The sequence below is a fragment of the Eptatretus burgeri genome, chromosome 8 (assembly GCF_056783735.1).
Source record: "Eptatretus burgeri isolate ZD-2024b chromosome 8, Ebu_testis_v1, whole genome shotgun sequence".
NCBI classification, from domain to species: domain Eukaryota; kingdom Metazoa; phylum Chordata; class Myxini; order Myxiniformes; family Myxinidae; genus Eptatretus; species Eptatretus burgeri.
Genome location: NC_140968.1, coordinates 24,649,047 through 24,672,912, shown reverse-complemented (window position 1 = coordinate 24,672,912; position 23,866 = coordinate 24,649,047). Strand labels below are relative to the sequence as shown.

General features: G+C 46.4%; 1 protein-coding gene across 4 annotated transcripts in view; it reads left to right on the top strand.

Annotated features, from left to right (window-relative positions):
• The window catches only part of LOC147021338 (GTP-binding protein Rheb-like), a 79,705-nt gene that overhangs the window by 1,299 nt on the left and 54,540 nt on the right, over window positions 1-23,866 (top strand). For all 4 annotated transcript variants that reach the window (XM_085891196.1, XM_085891195.1, XM_085891193.1 and 1 more), the window contains exon 2: window positions 7,739-7,810. In XM_085891196.1, the coding sequence (XP_085747322.1) occupies window positions 7,739-7,810 (72 nt within the window). The remainder of the gene's footprint in view (window positions 1-7,738; window positions 7,811-23,866) is intronic.

The following is a 23,866-nucleotide window of genomic DNA, read 5'->3' as shown; positions in this document are numbered from 1 at the left end:
ACGCCGTTCCCCCTCACACACGTGCCCCACGCCGTTCCCCCTCACACACGTGCCCCACGCCGTTCCCCCTCACACACGTGCCCCACGCCGTTCCCCCCTCACACACGTGCCCCACGCCGTTCCCCCTCACTCACGTGCCCCACGCCGTTCCCCCTCACACACGTGCCCCACGCCGGTCCCCCTCACACACGCGCCCCACGCCGGTCCCCCCCACTCACGTGCCCCACGCCGTTCCCCCTCACTCACGTGCCCCACGCCGTTCCCCCTCACTCACGTGCCCCACGCCGTTCCCCCTCACTCACGTGCCCCACGCCGTTCCCCCTCACACACGTGCCCCACGCCGTTCCCCTCACACACGTGCCCCACGCCGTTCCCCCTCACACACGTGCCCCACGCCGTTCCCCCTCACACACTTGCCCCACGCCCTCCCCCCTCACTCACGTCCCCCACGCCGTTCCCCCTCACTCACGTGCCCCACGCCGTTCCCCCTCACTCACGTGCCCCACGCCGTTCCCCCTCACTCACGCTCCCCCCGCCGTTCCCCCTCACACACGTGCCCCACGCCGTTCCCCCTCACACACGTGCCCCACGCCGTTCCCCCTCACACACGTGCCCCACGCCGTTCCCCCTCACACACGTGCCCCACGCCGTTCCCCCTCACACACGTGCCCCACGCCGTTCCCCCCTCACACACGTGCCCCACGCCGTTCCCCCTCACACACGTGCCCCACGCCGTTCCCCCTCACACACGTGCCCCACGCCGTTCCCCCTCACACACGTGCCCCACGCCGTTCCCCCTCACACACGTGCCCCACGCCGTTCCCCCTCACACACGTGCCCCACGCCGTTCCCCCTCACACACGTGCCCCACGCCGTTCCCCCTCACACACGTGCCCCACGCCGTTCCCCTTCACACACGTGCCCCACGCCGTTCCCCCTCACTCACGTGCCCCTCACTCACGTTCCCCACGCCGTTCCTCCTCCCTCACGTTCCCCACGCCGTGCCACCTCCCTCGCGTTCCCCACGCCGTGCCACCTCCCTCACGTTCCCCACGCCGTGCCACCTTCCTCACGTTCCCCACGCGTGCCACCCCCCTCACGTTCCCCACGCCGTGCCACCTCCCTCACGTTTCCCCACGCCGTGCCACCTCACTCACGTGCCCCTCGCCGTTTCCACTCCCTCACGTTCTCCACGCCGTGCCACCTCCCTCACGTTCTCCACGCCGTGCCACCTCCCTCACGTTCTCCACGCCGTGCCACCTCCCTCACGTTCCCCACGCCGTGCCACCTCACTCATGTGCCCCACGCCGTGCCACCTCACTCATGTGCCCCACGCCATTTCGTTTAAAGGTGATTTTAATGGCTGACTCCTCCGTCCTTGTGTCCCAGTCACACTGAGCTCTCCTCGAACGGCCGTTCAGTTTGAAAGCCCACGTGGAGTCAACCCTATCGGTGACACCTCGACGATGTAAAATGTCTCCGTCATGTGACGGCGACGTGGACTCTTTACATTATCTCATTATTCATGTAATAACGGGATTGATCGTTCACAGGAGCGAGTACGTACTCGAGCCTTCGAGCTGTCTGTTGGCGTTGCGTTTCCCAGCTCGTGTGTAAACTGCCGCCCTGGTGGTTTTTCATCCTCGGATGCGGCCCTCCTCCGAGGCGATGTTAAGCCGGCTGTCACGTCTGTTGGCATTAACTTTGTGGCGTTAATTGTGATGCTGATTATACAGGTTAGTGGTGGTGCAGGTGGCCGATGCTCTTGATGGAACATCAAGTTGGAAACGTTCCTGTGGCTCAGGACCTTACGTGTTTAGCTTTCCACTCGCACGATGCAGACAGAGGTTGTGTTGAGCTGGCTTGGGAATATAACCCATCCATGCCAGTGAGGACAACTGGCCAAGGCTTTATCCACAGCACGCGCCAAGCCGCTGAAAGTTCAGTGCGATGTGAGTGATACCGGTGTAGATTATTATTTATTTAGCAAACTCGGTATGAGAGTGCGTCGATGCTTTGTGGTCTCTCCCTATCGAGTGCAGCCTCTGGCTGCCGGTTGCATCATCGGTTGGAACGCGGCAATGCCGTTGACGCAGTGTCCCCCTTACCAGTGCACTGGTACTCATTTTGCCGACCTCGGAAGGATGACAGGCTGAGTCAACCTCCTGGTGTATATTAATTCAGTGGCCAACGGGGATTGAACTCAGGACCTAACCACCCTAACCACGAAGCGAACACCATGCTTGATGCTTTGTGATAGAAGAGTAATCGTACAGCCGACCTTGCAACCTCAGTAGATCCTCATCACGCAAAATGCAATCTTGTACTTGTATCTGAATTGAATTCCAAGTGGGGTGAGGCAATGTTATGATTGACATCTTGATGATTTCTGCCGTCATGAAGATTTTCGAGTGAAAGATGGACCTGTAGTCTCACTGAGAGGATAGCCTCGAGGTACGCGTGCACTCCCCTCCGAGCCATCCAGACCCAGCTTTAAACTCGTCCTGATATCTCGCAGGCTGGGTGATTCACTGATGTGCGTCGCCGTCCCTCGGATTGGCGTTAAGCCAGACGTCCAATCTGCTAGCGTTAGTCGGTGGACGTCGAAGATCGCACGGTGCCCTTCGTGAAGCTATCGCCGGCGTCACAAACAAATCCCAAGCTCCTACTTTTAAAACGTCACGCTGGGCCAGCCGATTCGTGAAAGACTTGAGGAAAAACCCTTCCCTGGTCAACTCCGTGAGGTGTGAGTAACGGTGCTCCCTCACAACAATTCTCAATCGCAACAACACTTCATCATGCTTTAGGGAACGAGCAGGAAATTCTTGGGGCTGCGCCGTCACTTCCCTGTGTGGGCGTGAGGTCTAATGAGGCCACGGGCTTCGATGGGAACCAACTTGTGTATGGCTTCGGAGGTTATTAAGAGGATTTAATAAATCTATACATTCATGTACTGGAAGTCAATGAAGTGTCTTGAGAATTGGAGCGAAGTCATCACTGTTCCGAGCCTCGATCCCAACTCGCTCCTGGGTTGTGTACGAGTTGTCAGCGTCTGAGAGACGAAGTGGGTAAGCCTGCCAGCAGGTATATCAATGATCCAAATGTGATGTTACTCAAACATGTGGGTCAGATTTAGGTGCAATGGAGTGTTTGAGTGCTGGAGTGTTACTTGGACCACTACGAAAGACACTAACGGGGTACTAGTCTCTGAAGACTCGTGTTGCTCTGCATCTGCGGATCATAAAATCATTGGATTTATCGACTAAAAGTTGAGTGAATGTTAATCGTCGTGGTGAACGAGTTGTGCGTTTGCCCTTCATCAGAGCAAATGAACGTACACATTGTAGATTTGTAAAAGAGACCAGCTGCTAATGGAGGATTGGCACGACTCGACACCGACACGCGTTCACTCACCAGCACTTGTGCTTTGCCGCTTGAATGCAAATCTTGATTGCGCAAGTAAACTTTTGGAGTCACTAGCACCTGAAATCATGACCAAAAACATTTACCTGTCCAGGTGATATTTCACTCCAGTAAGTTAGTTTTTTTTTAGTTTTTTTTTATTTTTTTTAAATCTTGAGTGTCCTGTTGACGGTGCGATTTGATACAACAAAAGTTTTATTATCCTGTTATACTATGAGCTCTCCATTAAAGTTTGTATCTCTTCCCTTCGAAAACTCATCAGTTGTTCTGCCACTAAAGGTGTATGGATGGAGGTTATGTTTTTGTGCACACAGACAGACAGACAGACAGACAGACAGACAGACAGACAGACAGACAGACAGACAGACAGGGGGTGAAAACATAACCACTTTCACCTTGGGTGGCGGAGGTAATGAAAGCATAACTTGCATTTTATTTCCCTGTAAAAACTTTTGATCTTCATGAATTTTTTTTTATTTTTATACAGCCACGTGATCAACTTTGCACAAATTAAAATTTTTCAAATACTTCAATGTTTGCATTTCCTCCAGCTTGATAACAATAATTTTGTGCAAAAGGTGGCATTGACTTTCACGTGATCTTCTACTTTATTACAATAATCAAATCAATATTGTACAATATGATAAATACTTTTCACTCTACTCCACAAGGGGTGACAGGGAAGTGTTGAAGTTGTGTAGAACACAACATGTGAAGTGCTCGGTGTGGGCGATTGCACACCTGACGTGGTCCATCTGAAGGGGTTACGGACCTTCACTGGATCGGTCGGCTGACAGGATGATCTAGAGGTGCGCACACTCACCTCTAAGGTGTCTCGCCTGGGTTTGAATCCAGACCCAGCTACAAACTGTCATCCTGGTGTTTCACAGGTAGGTAGGATGGTTCATCAATGTGTGTGCCGTCCCTCGGATGCACGTTAAACTTGGCGTCCCATTTGCTATTTGGTTGCCGTTAATGACCCCACGGTATCCTTCGTGAATAGTCTGTGACGTATCGTCAGCACCTGAAACAAATTACAAATTCCTGCTTTGACTTGCAGGGGCGTTGCGTCAGTGGCGCAGCTGCACCGCCCTCAGCCAATGACGCTACCCCACAGCCTCGTGCGACATACTAAAGAAGGAGGCTTGATAGTTGCTGTAAAATTTATTGCTGGGCGTGGAAGCACCCAAGGAAAAGCAGAATGTAAGGTTCTGGCAGGAAGGTTACGGTACGATACGGAGCGAAGTTTGCATAAATAACTGCTTGTGCATGACTGGTGACGGTCCGTATCAAAATTTGAACGAATCACAAACTAGTATAGCTACCCAGTCGACAAGGACCTGAGAACGAGTTGCTATATTAGTCGGTGTTGCCTTCCTATTAAAATGGAGTCAAAAAGTTCTTCCCCAGGAAAAGCCCAGAACCCAAAACTCACTTCCACTTCACAGGTATCGAGGAAACTCGCCCGCCCGTGGAAACAGTGTGACGGGGTTGGTAATCGGTGAGCATGTCGTACACATGTGCGGGTGCATGCGTATGAGAATGCAGCACCGGTGTGGCCGTTTGTGTCATGCTCGAGTGTCTGTGAGATTGTGCAGGTATGCTGTGTGGAGTTTCCTCACATTCTGGAGAAATGAGGGGTATGCTTTGTTTGTGTTCAATCATTGCCATTCTGGGACGTTCCACTGTGCAAGGAATCCCTCTCGATCATGGAATGAAGCACGGAGTATATCTGTGGGTCATTCTTTCCGTTCTTCATTTCATTCCTCTGTCTGCCCCTGGTTTTATCATATCAAAGAAGCATTTCACAACAAGCCCGGTGAGGTATTTATTTGCTTTACTCACCTGTTCTTATATTCCCAGATATTTGTGTCATTCCGTGCAGCATTGTTATGAAATACAATTCTGTCATTGTTTCTGAAGGGAGAGTAACTTGGTCGTTGACTTCCCACGTTTTGCAATACTACCTACATCAGTGTGGAAATGGACTTGGGACCGTTTTGATTCGAATGAACAACAAAAGGTTCCCATACATTGGACCCCCATGCACAGTTGGCACACGTATTGCATTTTCCATGCAATCACGAATCTCAAGTCATTTACAAGTTAAGTTTTTGGCCATGTCTGTTTGGGATTGCAGTCGTTTTAATTCTGTTCTTGCGTATGGCTGCTTGGCTGCCAGGTAGCCATCATTTCTTGGAAGCGTGGCTGTGCTGCTGATGCTGTGCCCCTCTACCAGTACACTGGTACTCATTTCACCGACCACGGAATGATGAGGTCCCCTCATCCTTGTCCCCTCAAAAAAAAAAAAACCCACCTTGTGTTCATTCAGTAGCAATCAGGGCTCAAACTCAGGACCCAAAGATACTAAGCAAGACACCCCAGCCGATAAGCCAACACCAGGCTTAGTCGTTTTAGTAATGCTAGTTAAAAGTTTGGTATTACAGTCGTTTTCGTGATACTTGTTAATAAGTTTGGATTAGTTGTTTTCGTGATGCTGGTTATGAGGTTTGGCATTGGTCATTTTCGTGATACTTGTTAAGAAGTTTGGTACGAGTTGTTTTAGTGATATTGTTGTGGGCCGAGTATCGGCGACGAGCACGACCGCTAGATGGAGCAGTAGAGTCGGCTCCACTGAATACCCGGAATCTAGATGGTACCTTTCCGATAACTCCGAAGGTACGGGTTCCTTGCAGGACCATGAATCGTCAATAATTCAACCGCGTGGGACAGGGTTATTTGCCAAACTTCAAAATACCTAGAGGCCCACGTGGCGAGCTACCGAGGAATTCACACCCTCGAACGGGACGAGCCGTTACCGTGCTCGACCCGTGCGTAACCCGAGCGGATGGTTACCGAGGTCCCGTTGGTCCAAATGCACAACTACGGCAGCAACGGCCCTTTTTAATCCCCCAACACTCACCACGCAAAACCAATGAAAGAAAGGACAAGGACTAGCTGAAACATTCAACAAAATGGATATTTATTTACAATAGTGGGGAAGGGAACACACAAAGAGCAGAGTTAAACTGACTAAGCAATGCAATCATGTACAAGTGAAGAGCACTTAACAATTCCTACTTGCAGACAACGGGGCCCAAGGAAACACACAAGCACACACAAATACCAAAATGAAGTGATGGCCGCGGCCTTTATTGAAGGTTCCCAGCTCGAGGGAAGATGAGCTGGGAACCAGAGCTATCTCGGACCTTCCCGCCTCGTGCGGTCTTTGACGTCCTGGATCGGCGGGACTCGAACCCGCAACTCGATGCCGCTGCAAGCACCGGGTACAGAGGGCAGTGTCGGGCTCCCGCACGCTCTTCCAGCATGCGACGAGACCAGAGCCAGCGACATGACGAGACCTTCACGTTCCAGCCAGAACGCCCCGAACACTTGAACTGGCCAACGCTCCTGCCACGAGCACACCGTCTCTCTCCTCGCTGGTCCAGACAACCACTCTTTCTCCTCGCTGGTCCAGACAACCACTCTTTCTCCTCAGGAGGGAGGGGCTTCTTTTCTGGCCACTCGCCTCCTGATTGGACGGTTGCGTTGCGTGATTTGCTCGTCGCCCCGTGATTGCCCGAAAGGGGCGCCAAGTCCGCTGATTGGACCGGGGGGGGGGGGGTGACCCTCAAACAAGGAGAGTGACATGGTCCTACGTGGGGTACGCTTATTGGCCGACCGTCGGCAACCTCGGTCGCATCCCCTGGATTTGGCGAGAGAGACGTCAGGTCCTCGTGAACTCCGCCCATGTACGTGCGCATGCAATGGTGCCAGTGGAGGATGGTGGAAGGAAGCGAAGGCAGGTGTCGTCGTTAGAAAGTTGTTGTTGATATAAAAATGTAAAACAAAACCCTGACTATCAAAATAACTCTGCAGCGCATGAACATTTAATTCCCATTAGACTAGGGACGGGACGGGATCCTAACTAGAAACACGTACTTACCGATATAACTGTTCTATACGGACCTGAATGTTGAGTGCAGTTAGCTTCCAGATTCGTAACAATACTACATGATTACATTAATAAGCTTGATTGTGATCTCAAGGAAAAGGCAAAATATTGACTGCTAATTATAATCTGTGTCCTTTCTGGATTCTTGGATATACATAACAAGTCTGAATGTGTTGCATCATTCTACAGTCCCCAATAAATTGTTTGTCTGCTTCACCATGTTGTGTTTGATGTGTTTAAAAAAATTTTTTTAACCTTTTTATTTTTTCACAAGGTAATACGATTATTGATAGGCATGCCGTGACGCCCAGTTCCAAAATGTCAAGAGGTTTCATGTCTGTTGTTTTTTTTTTTTTTCAGGAAAATCATCCCTGGCTATACAGTTTGTCGAAGGCCAGTTTGTCGACTCTTATGACCCAACAATTGAAAACAGTAAGTCCTGTCCCTATAACTGATTGCATGCCATTAACATAAATCAACTCTGGAGGAGTGAGGCCTTTTGTAGCATTTTGGGATACATCAGAACATCATGTACCCTCTGTGTGCATCCTTCACCCTAGCCCCCCCCTCCATCCCCTACATTTGTTTTCAATTAATCATACCCCAACTTGCATTAAGAAAAACATTTGTTCATCAACATTGTGGTTGGTTGTTTCCCTCTCTTAAAAAAAAAATGTATCGTATGATGTGGGTAGCGATCTCATGTAGTGGTAGGATGTGCAATGCAGCTTCGATTGGCAGAATTCCTTTTTCCTCTCTGTATTTCCTTGGATAGATCCATTTTGAGGTCTCATCGTATCAAATGATTTGAAGATTCCTAATACAGTGCAGTATTTTACAAAATAGAAAAACATACAGAATCCTTCAACCCAGCATTCGTGTATTACCACAAAGTCTTAGCAAACAGGCCCAAAATCACTGTGGGTATCAGGAAGCCCCTGCTTTACAAACACTATGAACACAATACCAGAATAAATTTGTTGATGCAATGCACTAACCAGCAGGTACCGGCATAAATTCCATGGCATTGCCATTCTCAAATGATTGTGAGTGGCCTGATTGTGTTAATTGATGATCCTAAATTAATTATCATCTTTGTGATGCATAAATACAATGGTGAAACGAAATCACGACGAAACGATGTTTTGAGTCACAATTTCGTGAAATTCCGGCATATGCGATGGAGGAACAGAGAGACAGACAGACAGAGGCTGATAAGTGTATTGTTGTATAGACTCGTGGGGCACCTATGGGAAACCCATGAGCATAAATATGTTTGACATTTGGACATCTTGAGTTAGATGCTGCATTTAGAATCTTCCAAAATGGGTACTGGCAATTCATCAGATCCTGAAATGATGTACAGAGGCATGACAGAAGTAAATCGACACCATGATTTTAAAATAATTTATTTATTTATTGAATACTTGAAGTCTATTTCATTCATTTTGATACATACATTTTGTAGACTTGCCATTTGCAGATTTCAACGCTTTTAATCTTTCAGGCGTAGAACTAATAAGTTCTGAAATTTTCTCTTGTGGGATTTCTGCCCAGGCTTCACGCAAAAGGTTTCGCAATTCTTCCCGTGATGTTGGTTTCCTGGACTTTTTCCACACAGCTCGATCCAATATGGCCCAGAGGTGTTCAATGGGATTCATGTCAAGAGACTGATTTAGCCATCGAAGTCGCTTGATCCCATTTCTGTCCTGCCATTCTTTGGACTTTTTTGCAGTGTGGCATGGAGCTCCATCTTCCATGAACAGAGTGTTGTTTTTGACTAACTGACCAGTGGAGAAGATGGGGAGAACTCCATCCTGAAGGATAGAAATGTATATCGTAGAGTTGATGTTGCCAACAAACTCCACAAGCTCTGACCATCAAGAGGTTTCATGCCAGTCCACAAGGGGTGACAATCCATAACATTGGAGGGGAATCCACAACATTAGAGGGGAATTCAATCACTGTAATCCCCAAAATAATGCCAGGCCAGTGCTCCAGATTGCTCCCCACACAATCACTGAAAAACCACCGTGTTTGACAGTTGGCTGCAATCGGTTCAGAGAACTCTTGACTGGGAAGTCTCCAGACCCATATGCGTCCATTGTCAGAAAATTGAGCAAATTGGGACTCATCTGAAAAAAATGACAGTTTGCCAAAACTCTAAGGGTCTGTTGGCCATCTCGTCAGCCCACTTCTTTGTCCTTTGAATGTTGGCTGGTCTGAGAAGAGATTTTCTCCTCGCTGCTCTCCCATAGTTGCCCAGTGATGAAGGTACCGCATGGCAGTTCTTGAGCTAACTTGGACCTCCTCTGCAACATCTGCTGCCTTGCAATGGGGAGTTTTCTCAATGGACCATTTGACAGCTCAAAGACACCTTTCTGAGGGCCCATGTTGACCAGAATGGGAAGATGTGGATTCCTTGCCTTCTCTGGTGAATTGCACAATCACCCGCTTGACCGTAGAAAGCGGAATGCCAAGGTTCTGAGCTATCTGACACTGGCTAACTCCACCTTCCTATTGGCCAACAATTCGTCTTCTTTGAAAATCGCAAAGATCGTGTGCTCCCTGGGTTTGAGGCAGAGTTAATTGTCGTACAAGACCCAGGCACTCGTTTCTGCAAATAAATAGTTGAATATTAGTACAAATCATTGAGTAAAACTTGCTTAAAACAGATGAAATTAATAAATTTAACATGTCTATTTACTTCTGTCGTATCTCTGTATAATGTACACAATTTATTTATTTCACGTGACATGTGAATACATGTCCATGCACATGTGAAATCGTAAAAAAAATAAAAAAATCCCACATATCTGAAATAGCTGTGTTTGGAGCAAAGCCGAATTGCAACTTCGGATATTGTTTCGGAAGTTGTGATGTTTTCCATCATTACCTTGATAAAGTTGTTGCAGTCGAACAGGTAGGGCAAATAGTGGAGGTAATTGGACGTTCCCTTCAGAGCAACAAAGTGTAAATCCATCCCCTTTCCCTGTTGATTCATTTGTGAAATGCTTCACAGAACAGTGCACGCATGGTGAGGTCATAGGACTGCAGTTATGCTCTTGGACAATATTATCAGATACGTCATCTGATACATTACGGATGCTGTTGTGTATGTTTGCTGAACATGCATTATCCTCCATGTCTTCGTTTCTCAGCATCCTGTGCAAGTCTTTGTTGAAGTTCATCAGCCGTCTCATTCTGTTCCCTCATTCTTTTTATGCATTTTCGAAATGGCAGTTCCAAACGCAACGCAACGCATCCTCTGGTTTAACGTCCTTCCGATTGATGCCTCGCCCTGCATGCCAAATGCCAGGGTGGTAATTTATACCTGGGTTGGGATTCCAACCTTAGCGTGGTAGCTCAAAGCTGAATGTGCAATCCTTTAAGAGTTGAAGCTATATCATGGCAGACCGTAAAATATCAAATGCAATGTGATTGATTGTTTGAAATAATACTTTACTTTTAAAGTGTGCTTAAGATGTTGTGACGTCATCGTGTCGACGTCATCCTGCTTCACACGGGCTTTATACTTGGGTGACTTAAGTATCTAAGACTTGCAGCTTTTTATTGTGACGATTGTCGAAAGAATACAGTTTAAATGTAAAGGTCCCTGGGAAAAAGTGTTGTGGGCAGTGTTTATGGGCATGACACCCTTCTGTCCGGTGAAAACCGAAATTACTCTTTTTGTTCGTGTGCAGCATACACAATGACATTTTTTTTAAATTGAAGATTTAAAATAAACTTCTATAAAGTGTCCGTGTGCATAACTTGTAAAATGAGAACTAAAAAATAACTCTCGGGAATTTCCCCTCTAATGTTTATTTATTTCACATCATATATGTGAATTACATGTCCATGCACATGTGAAATAGTTTGTTTATAAATCCTGTACTTGCCCATGATTCAGCTTGAAAACTCATGCGAAAACCAAAATTTATTTTTTTATTAAAAACTTCACAATTTTCTTTCCTCTGCATTATGAAGACTACCTTCTTTGGGCGTTGTATAAGAGAACGCTGCTGCAATCGCTAACATGCATTACTTCGTTTTCTTTGCATGAGGTGTAATAAAAACAATATACCTTTGTTTCTTCAAAAGGTAACTTTGATAAAAAGGTAACTTGATGATAACTTTCCCTCCCCACATCACGTCTGACCAGATACATTGAAAACTGCGATTATAATGCATTTTTGTGTATAAACGCCAAATTTTGTCCCTTTTTTTTTTTTCTCACCTTTTGCTGAAACTGAAACTTGAACCATCTTAATGACTACAAAAAAAATGAAATCAGAAGGTGAAATCGAGTTAAGATAGAGCATTGAGGGAATCTGAATGGACTATATATTGTTGCGGTTCTCGGAACTGCGTGCATCCAACAGATAGTGGTACCAAGACAGTTATTCCATTAATACACGTGTAGATAGTCCCTTCCCTTTTGTCTAGCGGGACAACGGGCGTGCATTGCGAGGGTCTCATAGCTAGGTTTACTTACATCATTTCTTCTTCATTTCATTTCTAACTTCATTTCTACTCTTCTTTTATGATTATTCCTGAGGTAAATCTGAGCCACGTGCACTCTGTGCTGTGAGATGGGTCCTCAGCAAAGGCCAAGCAGGCACTACACCCACAACCCTCCGTACAAGGCACAGCCTGCCAAATGCACTCGCAGCGGTAATTTCTACCCGATGGTGTTTTCCACAACACAGGAAACGCACCCAGCACGACGCTCATGCGGCACAGAACGTGTACCGAGGCCGATAATAGAAAGGCAACCCCACGCCACGTTGCGTGAGATGCGAGTGTGCAAGGCGCAAGCGGCGCGTTCTTTCAACCCATTTCTGGACTAATTTTATCGATCAGGTTTCGCCCCGCGCACACGATAGTAGAATCTGGCAAACATGAGCTCTGGCCACAAGCGTAAGGGCGGATCCACGCGCACTGTACGGAACGTGCTCGAAGGCAGACCCATGCGCTGCTCGCGACACTTTGTTATCGTATCGAGCCAGGCACGAATGGACACATCTTACTGTCTGTTCACCATAACATCTTACCATCTCGCCTCTACGGCCAGCAAAGCTGCGATCGGGTGGAGGTATATTGTACAGCTTGGGCCATGTGGCGCACACTGACCGGGCGCGTTGGCCAGCGCTGGTCGGGGGCGCCCAAGCGGGCATGCGATACTGACGCTGCCCTCGGCCGGTCATCATGGCATGGCCCGGGAGTTCTTGCAAGGTGATTCATGGCGCGGAGCTCGCTGTGGGTGATTCGAATCATGTCGTGAGGTCGGAACGGGACATCTTTGCGGCGTAGGATCATCTTGCCGGAAATGGAGTGTTGCGGTTTCCAGCCATCGCGGCCGAGTCGCGCAGGGGGTTAGGGGCAATCAGAGCGCCCGATTCAGGTGACGTCACCGAGTTTCGGCCACTGCGCCTTGGGGCCTATAAATGTCTGAGCGGTCTCCTCCCTCTCTCTCTGCTGCCCTGCCGCTCACGCTGGACCTCAACTCCACATTCTGTCGTCATCACTTAGACTCTGCCTTCTGTCGTCATCACTTAGACCTGGGGTCGGGAACGTTTTTGACTCGGAGAGCCATGAAAGCAAAATATTTGGAAATCTATTTCAGTGAGAGCCATATAACATATTTTAAGACTGAATTCAACTAAATGTGAGTATAATAAGCCTCTGAATTTATTCTTTTAAATAATGTTATAATACTCACCATTAATGGGACTTCTGGTGCTGCATGGATTTGCTGATGGCTTTGTTGTCTGGTTGGTACTTTGTGAGGTTAATCTTCATGCAAGCGTTGAGGCTTTCATCCGTTAGACGTGATCGTAGGTTGGACTTGATGTTTTTAAGATGTGAGAATGACTGCTCACATGCATACGTAGATCCAAACAAGGTCAATACAGCAATACTCACGCTGCAGTGTGAGGTATGTGACAGGAAGCGCGTTCCAAGTTTTGATAATCAGCTCGTCTTCGGGTTGAAGTTTTTTCATTTCTGTCCACATGTGCTTGCTCGCCAACTCCGCTTTCTGTCGTGCGATTCTTTCCAAATCTTCATTCAGTGACTTGAACTTATTCACCCACATGTCTGAGGCCTTCAGGTCAGCCACTTCTGCTTCAAAATCTCTGACGGAGACACCAGGAATGTAACTCAGGTCGGCTGTGTTCAGTGAACACTCATTTGGATGGGTAATGAACTTAAAAAGACGAGTGTGCTCATGAAATTCTCCAAAGCGTGCTTTGAATGACTGTAGGAGACTGGATGTGAAGCCAGCTAACTGGTGGAGATCAAAGTTTTGAGTGGGCTCACTTGCTGTGCATGCATCTTTAAATTGTCTCAGTTTTTCAAAATGTAGTAAACGAACTGTTTCAAGATCCATGATAAAGAGCTCCAGCTTGTTTTCAAAAGCAAACACGGCTTGTTGAAGGGATAACACTGTATTTCCAATGCCTTGCATTTTCACGTTGAGCTGGTTCAGATGTTCAGTCATATCCACGAGATAGTAAAACTTGAGGAGCCACTCAGTTTCGGCTCGCTCAGGATGCTCAATCCCTTTCATTTCAAGGAAAGTCCGGATTTCGTTCAGGCAAGCTGCAAAATGGCGAAGCACCTTACCTCTTGACAACCAACGCACATTGCTGTGCAAAAGCAGACCGTGATAGTTATTTCCAACTTCATCCAGCAGTGTTTTAAACTGGCGACCATTTAAGGCTCGGGCAACAACAAAGTTGATCACACGAATGACCAGTGACATCACTTCGCCAAGCTGCCCATCACACATCTGAGCACAAAGTGCCTCCTGGTGTAGAATACAATGGAAACTTAGGATGGGTCTATTTTCATGTTCACGGAGAAGCGCCACAAATCCTTTGTTTTTCCCCACCATACACGGAGCACCATCAGTATACACTGAGATAAGTTTATCCATTCGTAGATTTTTTTCTTGAGCGAACTCCATGAAAGACTTGAATAAATACTCACCTCTTGTGGACCCTTTTATTGGCAGAACAGCAAGACTTTCTTCGCGCAGTGTATCACCAGCAGCATATCTTGCAATCACACTGAACTGCGACAAATGGCTTACATCTGTTGACTCATCCAAAGCCAGGGAAAAGAACGGCGCTGTATTTGTGTCCTTCACTTGCGTTTCCTCCACTTGGTTTGCCATCATGATGGTACGATCATGAACAGTTCTTGCCAACAGAGGCATGTCTTGTATCCATTTGATTATCTTGTCTTTGTTCGGAAGATCATCAAAAAATTCATTGGCGACATCCAGCATGAACGTTTTAGCATCCTCGCCATCTGTGAATGGTTTTCCGTTCCTCACTATTGCTAAAGATCCAGCAAAGCTAGTGGAATTATAGTCACCTTGCCGGGTCCATACGCGGAGTTGCTGCTGGCTGGCTTGCACCCTGCTCAGTAGCTCTTGGCACGCTTTCTTTCTGCTGTCTCCCGCAGGGTGTTTTGATGCAAAGGTAGCATGGCATGTGTCGAAGTGCCGCTTTATATTCGACCGTTTCATCGATGCAATTGTGTCATGGAAAATTAGACACAACACAGAACCTGCTCTCTCCACAAAGGCGAATTCTTCAACCCATTCGTCCTGAAATGTACGATACTCCTCACCTTTTTTTTCTTTTCGCCATCTTCTTCGTCGAAGGGTTAGCTTTGAGCAAATGAGAGAGAGGGAGATGTTGACCCAACTGAGGCTTGGCAAATAGTGAGTCTGGCTGGCCTGCGCACGGGCTTATATACTCGAGAGGTGCGGCGCGGCCGGCCGACTCTGGGATGCTGTCACCTCAGCGGTGGCGCGTGATTGGTCGAGATGAATTCCGCTATGCATCTCGGCGGCGGCATGTCATTGGAGGAACCGAAATCATTAGTCGCCTCGGCCGCATGACTGGACGAAACAAAAACCGCTTCAGTCAATTCGGAGGCGTTTTTTCTTCTCTCCTTCTGCCAAGTTCAGCCCTGCACGTGAATGAAGCACGACACCATTCAAACTATAGGTAAAGCTTCCGCGAGAAATATTGGGCTTTCAAAGTTTCAAACTCCAATTTTATCTGCGAGCCAGATGCAATAATCAAAAGAGCCACACCTGGCTCGCGAGCCACACGTTCCCGACCCCTCACTTAGACTCTGCCTTCTGTCGTCATCACTTAAACTCTGCCTTCTGTTGTCATCACTTAGACTCTGCCTTCTGTCGTCATCACATCGACTCGCCTTCGATCGTCATCGCTGGGTTCCTCCTCCTCTTCTCCGCCCACACGACACTGACTCTACCCTCCCAGCTCAAGCCCCTCCTTCATGCCCACGGTCTCGACACGAGTTGCCCGAAGCGAGAGACGATGCTCCAGCTGCAGTTGGGCTACCGCACCACGGAGCACTCCCCCCTAACGTATTGGTGGCATGTTCGGGTACCGCGTATCAGTTATACAAAGGTACCAAGAGATCGTAGCCTCAACTCCTCTCCTGTCTTGCTTCAATCCCTCTTCATCGGGTTTTCTGTGTCTGTGTGTGTGTCCTGGCGCCTGTCCATACAAGTAAGCCTGCAGAAGATCGTTATTATTTTTGGGTTAGGTCTGCTCTGTGTCCGCTTTTATAAGTTGCTTGATTATTGCGGCACCACATCTCTCTCCCCTATCTCTGCACAACACACCTCAATAAATCTTGATCATACCACATACCTTTCCTCGCCCCATCGTGAATAAATTGTTATGAGAAATGTCAGGTCAGGTCAGGTATGGGAGCATGTGCCAGAACAGCACGTCGCTGCTTCCACTTTCCGCCGGTACTCCAGGGGCCTCCGTCTGGCCATCCCCCAGGCAGATGCCAGGCCCATCCCCATCTCCTTGAGATGATGGTCAACCTGTTGCAACCATGAGGCACGTGGTCGACCCACTGGCCTCCTCCACTCATGAGACTCCCTCGCTGAGAGAATCTGGTGAGCAGGATCAGAGTCAGGAAAACGAGCCACATGTCCATACAGCCGCAACTGACGCTCACGGACTATGCAGGTAACAAATCTCATCCGAGTCTCTCTCAGCAACCGCTCGTTGGACACAAAATCCGACCAGCGATAGCCAAGGATTCTCTGAAGAGACCTGGTACCAAAGGAATTAAGTCTCCGTCTCAGATCCTTGGTCAGAGTCCAAGTCTCGCACCCATAGAGCAAGACTGGAAGTACCAAGGACCTGAAGACTCGGACTTTCGTCCTCCCGCACAGGTACCGGCAGCGCCACACCCCATGATCCAGTGAATCCATGACTCCCCAGGCCCGACCCAGACGTCTATTGACCTCTGACTCGCAGCCAGCAGAGACATGAATATCACTGCTAAGGTAAGTGAATCTCTCCACGACCTCAACATCCTCACCACAAACAGACACAGACAGGACAGCAGCATCCAAGATGTCACCGAAAGCCTGGATCTAAGTTTTGACCCAAGAAACCCGTAATCCCAACGGCTCCGACTCCTCATTCAGCACCTCGAGGGCCCCCAAGAGGATGTCTAAAGTCTCCGCAAAGATGACTGCATCATCTGCAAAGTCAAGGTCCGAGATCTTGACATTCCCAAATGACGCACCGCAACTTGATCTCTCCGACATCCTCCCTAGAATCCAGTCCATACAAGTGCTGAAAAGTGTGGGGGCAAGTACACATCCCTGACGAACTCCAGTAACAACTGGAAATAAGTCTGAGATGGTACCACCACACTTCACAGCACTCTCAGTACCAGAGTAGAGTTCAGACATCAGATCGATCAGTTTTGGTGGCACCCCACGAAGACCAAGAATCCTCCAGAGGACATCCCGATTCACTGAATCGAACGCTTTACAGAGATCAACATAGGCTGCAAGCAGCCCCTGCCGAAACTCTCGTCTGCGTTCGGTGAGGACACGAAGTGCAAGGATACGGTCAATCGTTGACCTCTTTGGTGTAAAGCCTGACTGCTCTGGACGCTGGTGCTCAAGCAGATGGTGGCGAACCCTATCGAGAATTATCCGACCAAAGACCTTGCCCGGCACTGAGAGCAGCGTCACCCCTCGGTAGTTGTTGCAGTCTTGGCGATCACCCTTCCCTTTCCAGAGAGGGACAACAAGGCCCCTCTTCCAGTCAGTTGGGATGATGCCTGTGTTCCAGGCAGAGCACAAAACTGCATGCAACGACACGAGTGCAGCATTTCCACCAGCCTTGAGAAGTTCGGCATGGATGCCACAGATCCCTGGAGCTTTGCCCCGTTTCAACTGGTTCACCGCAGCCCGTGTTTCCACAAGCGTAGGTGGACCACAGTTGATTCGAGGGTCAGCAACAGGGATTGTAACACCCTTGACGTCCAACTCGACAGTTGGGGGATCAGCCTGGTCAACCGTTCAAAGTAACCGGCCCAGCGGGCCTTCACTTCAGACTCCTCTGTCAAGAGCCTACCACTCTATGCTCGAACTGTAGTGCTCCGAGGGATGGGCTTGGATGAACGTAATGCGCGAATTCCACTGTAAGCGGGACGAGAATCACCTGTCCACAGGTGATGCTCTACCCCTCACAGATTCCTCGCACATAGGCCTCATTGTCCACCCTCAGTGCACGTACAGTTTTACGCCTCAGCTCCCTGAACAGCTCAGCTCTGCCATTCAGCCTGGCCCTGCGACTCTGGTCAATGGTATCCAGTGTCCCTTGAGAGACAAAATTCTTCTTTGCCCTGTGGTGAGCTCCAAGGCATCCACCGGCAACATCAAGGACGGTGGTCTTGAAGGCGCTCCACAACTCTTCAGGACCCCCCAAAGCACCCAGACCCCCCAAGTGTCCACTCAGCCTGTTCGCAAACTCCTCAGCTACTCTCTCATCCCTGAGCTTGGCAACATCCAGCCTCGGCTGGGATGGTACCATTCTCCAGGATTTAAGGTGCAGCTTTAGAGTTGCTACAACAAGCCTGTGGTCAGTATTGAGGAACTGAGCACTCCGGTAGACCCTGCAGTTCTGGATCATCCTCCAACGACCGTCAATGAGGACATGGTCAATCTCCTTTGCCACACCGCCAGCGTTGGAATACCAAGTCCAGCGATGAGCTTGCGGGCGCTGAAACCATGAACCGGCCACCCTAAGTCCATGACTTCTTGCAAAGTCAAGGAACTTAGTGCCATTCTGGTTCATAGTTCCTGACCCATGGGGACCAACACACACCTCATAACCGTCCCTATCAAAAGACGAGTTTTTTTGGGAAATGTTCATTTTGAGAAATGTTCCCAGCTCGTTTTTGTCTTTTCCTCCATTGATCCAGCATGGTCCGAATCTGAGCTGAGCTGGAACTTTATTGCCAACAACCCGTTCCTTTCAGCCGGTACGTCCTTGGCAGTATCGCTCGGCTGCATCCGATCCGCTAAAGTGATCCGGTCTGGTTGAGTGATCCGGTTTTGACAAGGCGTACCGAGGGCGTGTTCCCCGGTAATTAAATCACGTGGTTATTTTTAGGTAACCGGATTAACTAGACCCTAAGTCACGTGGTTGAGTTATTGGCGTCCAAGGTCGGTTAAGCGACCCGCCGCGTCACAAAATTATCCGTGTGCGACGGCCTACAATTCCGGGGAGTCTGGTGGAAGCCGAGATAGCTTCTCCCCCCCCCCCATAGTGGTCTTCTCACCCGGCCCCTGGCCCGCAACAATATTACAGGCCTTAATTTCACTTAAAATGCATTTTCGTCTAAAAATGCCAATTTTCTTCCTGTTTTTTTTTGTATCCAAAACTTACACCATCTTCGTGACGACAAAATCAGATATCATATTAGAGTTAAGATAAAGCAGAGAGAGCACAAAAAAGTGCGAGCCTTACAAAAGAGGCAATACGGAGCAAACAAAATGGCGGCGATTTGATTTTGAAGCCTCTCCCCAAATGGACGGACAGACAGACTGGTGCAGATTATATATATATATATATATATATATATATATATATATATATATATTTGTATATATATATATATATATATATAAAAGATTTATATTTAATAATAATTTTACTAAAGAGGTGAAATAAATTCCGCAATTGCAGTAAAGGAGTATCCAGTGTAGACTTAGCTATGACACTGTATGCTTAAAGGAACATGGTACAGGCCACAAAGGAGCACACAATATAAAATAATTAGAGGTATATTCAATGTACAACAACCCCATGCCAAATATATAAATAACAAATCTGCCAGCGTGCGACATTGCTGGTTCTGAGATGAATGTGTACAAATAATACTTACTCGCCGTGCAGCACATGGATACGGGATTGGGAGGGAGAGTTGTACAGTAATTGATTGATTTAATTGATGAATTGCATAATTAAAATAAATAAATAATAATCGTAATATTAATTTCTTAATCAATTGGCTAATAGTATACCAAAATCACTAGTGGTTTCATCCGAATTTGTAACTTTTTCATCTAAAAATGAATAATTAATCTATTAATTTATTGATCAATAAATCAAAAATGCCTTTTATAGCCAATTCACTTGTTCACTTTTGTGTCCAAATATCAGCTTCCTAGCTCAAAAGGTGCCTAAGAAATGTCCCATATGAAAAACCAAATAAATAATTATTCAATTAATTGATTAATCAAAAAATAACGTTTTTGCCGAAGCACATCTTCACTTTTGTCCCCAAATTTCAGCTTCCGAGCTCAAAGGATGGCTGAGATATCGCCCAGACAAACAAGAAATCAAGTAGAGGAACATTAAAAGTACACTGCCCCCATGCCAAATAAATAAATAAATAACAAATCCTTCAGTGTGCACTATCGCTGGGGCACCTTCAGCACCCGGCGATGCCGCCTCCCAGCACAGACGGAATTTGGAAGGAGCGGTGTGCAATAATTAATTGATTGATTAATTGCATAATTAAAATAAATAAATGATAATTGTAAAATAATTAATTTCTTAATGAATTGGCTAATAGCATACCTAAACCACCACTGTTTCATCCGAATTTGTAACTTTTTGAAAATTTAGAAATCAATCAAAAAATTAAATAATTGATAAATCAATAAATAAAAAAATACCCTTTTTGCCAACTCATTTGTTCACTGTCGTTTCCAACTATCAGTTTCCAAGCTCAAAACGTGCTTGAGATATTACCAGGATGAGAAATAAAATAAATAAACCAATGTCACCCGCAGGGTGACCCGTATCTTGCCAAAAGGTGACCACGTATGACTTCTTTAAGGTCACACTGAGGTGAACAGAGCTGCTATCCACCAGGAGCGACTCTTTGAGGAATATCTGCCTACGAGAGATTCCGATGAGAATCGTTCTACAGAGTAACCATGAAAAATGTGTTTGCCTCACAATGTCACCAAATGACGTCATAATGTCTCAAGCTTGACATATCTAGAAAGCACTCATCGAGGTGTTCAATTTGAGGTACTACACGATATGGTTCCTAAAACTTGAAAATTTGACCTTGGGGTCAAATATGTTTGACCTCAGGCGCTAACCATGAAGGTCAAGGCCAATCACCACCAACAACGAATCGGCTGAGCGCCAGACCATATACTACATTCCCATAAAGTTTGGAGACAATTAGATTAAAATTACTCAAAAAATAAGGGTTTCGTCGACTCCCCTGATTTGCGACAAAGTGACCTTGACCTTTGACCTTGACCTTCAAAATTTTATGCGCTGAAAGGGACCTCTATAGGCCTCTGATATGCGAAGTTACAAGAATTTCCAATGATAACTGTGCTCTGCAGAGTGATACGTGATTTCAGACAAAAAAAAAACAAAAAAAAACCATACAAGCTGACTAACATATCTTGCAAAAACTTCGTTTTGGCAAGATAATAATTAATCCAATGAATTAATTAATGAAAAAATAACATTTATGCCAAAGCACATTTTCACTTTTGTCCCCAAACTTCAGCTTCCTCGCTCAATGGATGGCTGAGATATTGCCCAGACAAACAAACAAGAAAGCAAGAAAATAAACAAAGAAACTGAGTTAAAAACTGAGTACTCCCTCCCTTCAGTGCCCGGCGATGATGTCATACATCGCCTGGATATGGAATTGAGAAGGAGTGGTGTACAACTAGAGTGGCACTTGGTAGAGCAAATACCTCCGCCAGGCTGAACAGTTTATGTTTTGTTTCCCACTGATGGCCGGATCTGGATCTGGACCTGAACCAAAATCAAATGGCTTATTCTTGTCACTTGACCAACTTATCCACCAAGTTTCATCTGAATCCATCCACAACTTTTTGAGATATCATGCTATGTATTGTTTTTGGCCCCATATCTCAATGGTGAAGAATTGCTTTATAATTATTTAAAAAAACAACTTCTCGTATCTGCATTCAGATCTTCACCAAAATTGAATCAATATGTCTTTGTCATACACCCAACCTGTCCACCAAGTTTCGTCTGAACCCGTCCACAACTTTTCCAGATATTGTGCTCGCAGCCAATGGCAGACAGATAAGGGTAAAAACATAACCTCAATCCACCTTCGATTTGCCTTCTAGCAAAAACTGTAGCTGCAGATCGAGATGGTGTTTGATGGAGAAAGGTTTTCAAGTCGGTGCAGCAGTGCATTACATTGTTACAGTGGCCTGATGGCTTGGTCAAAGCATTGGGAAATCCCCGTGTTTGTCCAAAAACTTACCAAGGTCAATATCTGGAAAGTGTGGTTCAAAACAATGTGTGAAAAGTAACATATCCATGGGGACAGATTTCACAATACGGCTCCATGTTGATCGGTGCAATGTAACCGAGCACGAAGCAAACTTGCAGACAAGCACAAATCGTATGCAGTTAGTGCAAACTGAGTTTATAACGTTTGTTTGGCTCGTTTGCAGAATGTATTTATGTGCGCATGTATGTCATTAGCTTTATGAATCACACACAAGTAATATACAATACTGTTGGACCCCGCTAGTCGTGGGGGATACATTCCTGAAAAATGCTGTGAATGTCAAGGCATGTCTTTCCTGAGGTCCGAATCAAAGGATGGCTCTTTTCTGAGACAATGGCATCATGGTGCAGTCGGTTTGCCATCACAGCCTTTACTGTATAATTTATTTAAACTTGTATATATTGTTTTTTAGATCCTCGTGGAGGATCTCTAAGTCTTACTCACGTTGTTGTTCTTCATCTTCTTCTTGTGGACTTTTTTGTTTCACAGCCTACAGTTTTCATCGAAACTTCCTGAAACTTGGCATGTACATGTAAAAATACCCTGCGCAGACAGTAACCATCTCCGATTTTGAAAATTCCTCTGAGAAAAAAAGTTATGACGTCAGAATATCTCCGCCAATGTAAATCGCCTAAAAATTTATCTCCGAAACTAGGCAAGCTTTTTCAATTCTGTTTGCGGGAATCGAACAGGGCATTGGCAGAGATGAATTACCGCACATATGATGCATCACTATGACGTCATATCAATTTTTATGACGTCATTCCTATTTTTTTGACATTTTTTGTTTCACAACCCAGAGTTTTCATCGGATCTTCGTGAAACTTGCCATGTATATGCAGAAAGCCCACGTGCAGGCAGTAACCATCTCCGATTTTGGAAATTCTTCCGAGAAAAAAAAGTTGACGTCATAATGTCGCCGCTAATGTAAATCGCCTATACCATTATCTCCGAAACTAAGCAAGCTGTTTGAATTTTGTTTGCGGGAATCAAGCCAGGCATGAACACAAATAATTTATCACAAACCTGATACATCACAATGATGTCATATTCGTTTTTTTATGACGTCATCATTAAGAGGACGAGGATCTTGACTCATTTGAGCTTGTTATTATATAATATATCCATATATATATATATATATATATATATATATATATATATATATATATATATATATATATATATCATTTATTATACTGTTTTTTTTTTTATTATGTAATATATTGTTACGGATTTCAGAATCCGATCCAACGAAAAGCATACAAACATCCAGGTCCTCAGATAGCTATTTCCCTAAATGCATGTCCAGGATAGACTTATCCCCATGCCTGGTGGGATTATAACTGTGATGCGTTAAGGGTAAAGAATAGATTCCCTCTCTTATGGAAAGCTGCTTTTTCTCTTTACGACAAACGCATTTATGTATGCAACCCACCGTACCACGAAGTTAATCGTGAGCGGTGGCCCCAGGTCCAGCTCTTCCGAGGACAGACTGGGATTAAACCCCCTCATCATGCACTCGGTCCCTGTGGCCGTGACTATATACATATACATATATATATATATATATATATATTTTTTTTTTAATGTGCCAGGCCAGGTCTTTTCTTAGATAATTCTTGATCGGGTTCACCATCATCTGCTTGAGCACCAGCACCCAGAGCAGTAAGGCTTTACATTAAAGAGGTCAACGATTGACAGTATCCTTGCCTTTCGGGTCCTCACCGAACGCAGACGAGAGTTTTGGCAGGGGCTGCTTGCAGCCTATGTTCAACTCTGCAAAGCATTTGAATCAGTGAA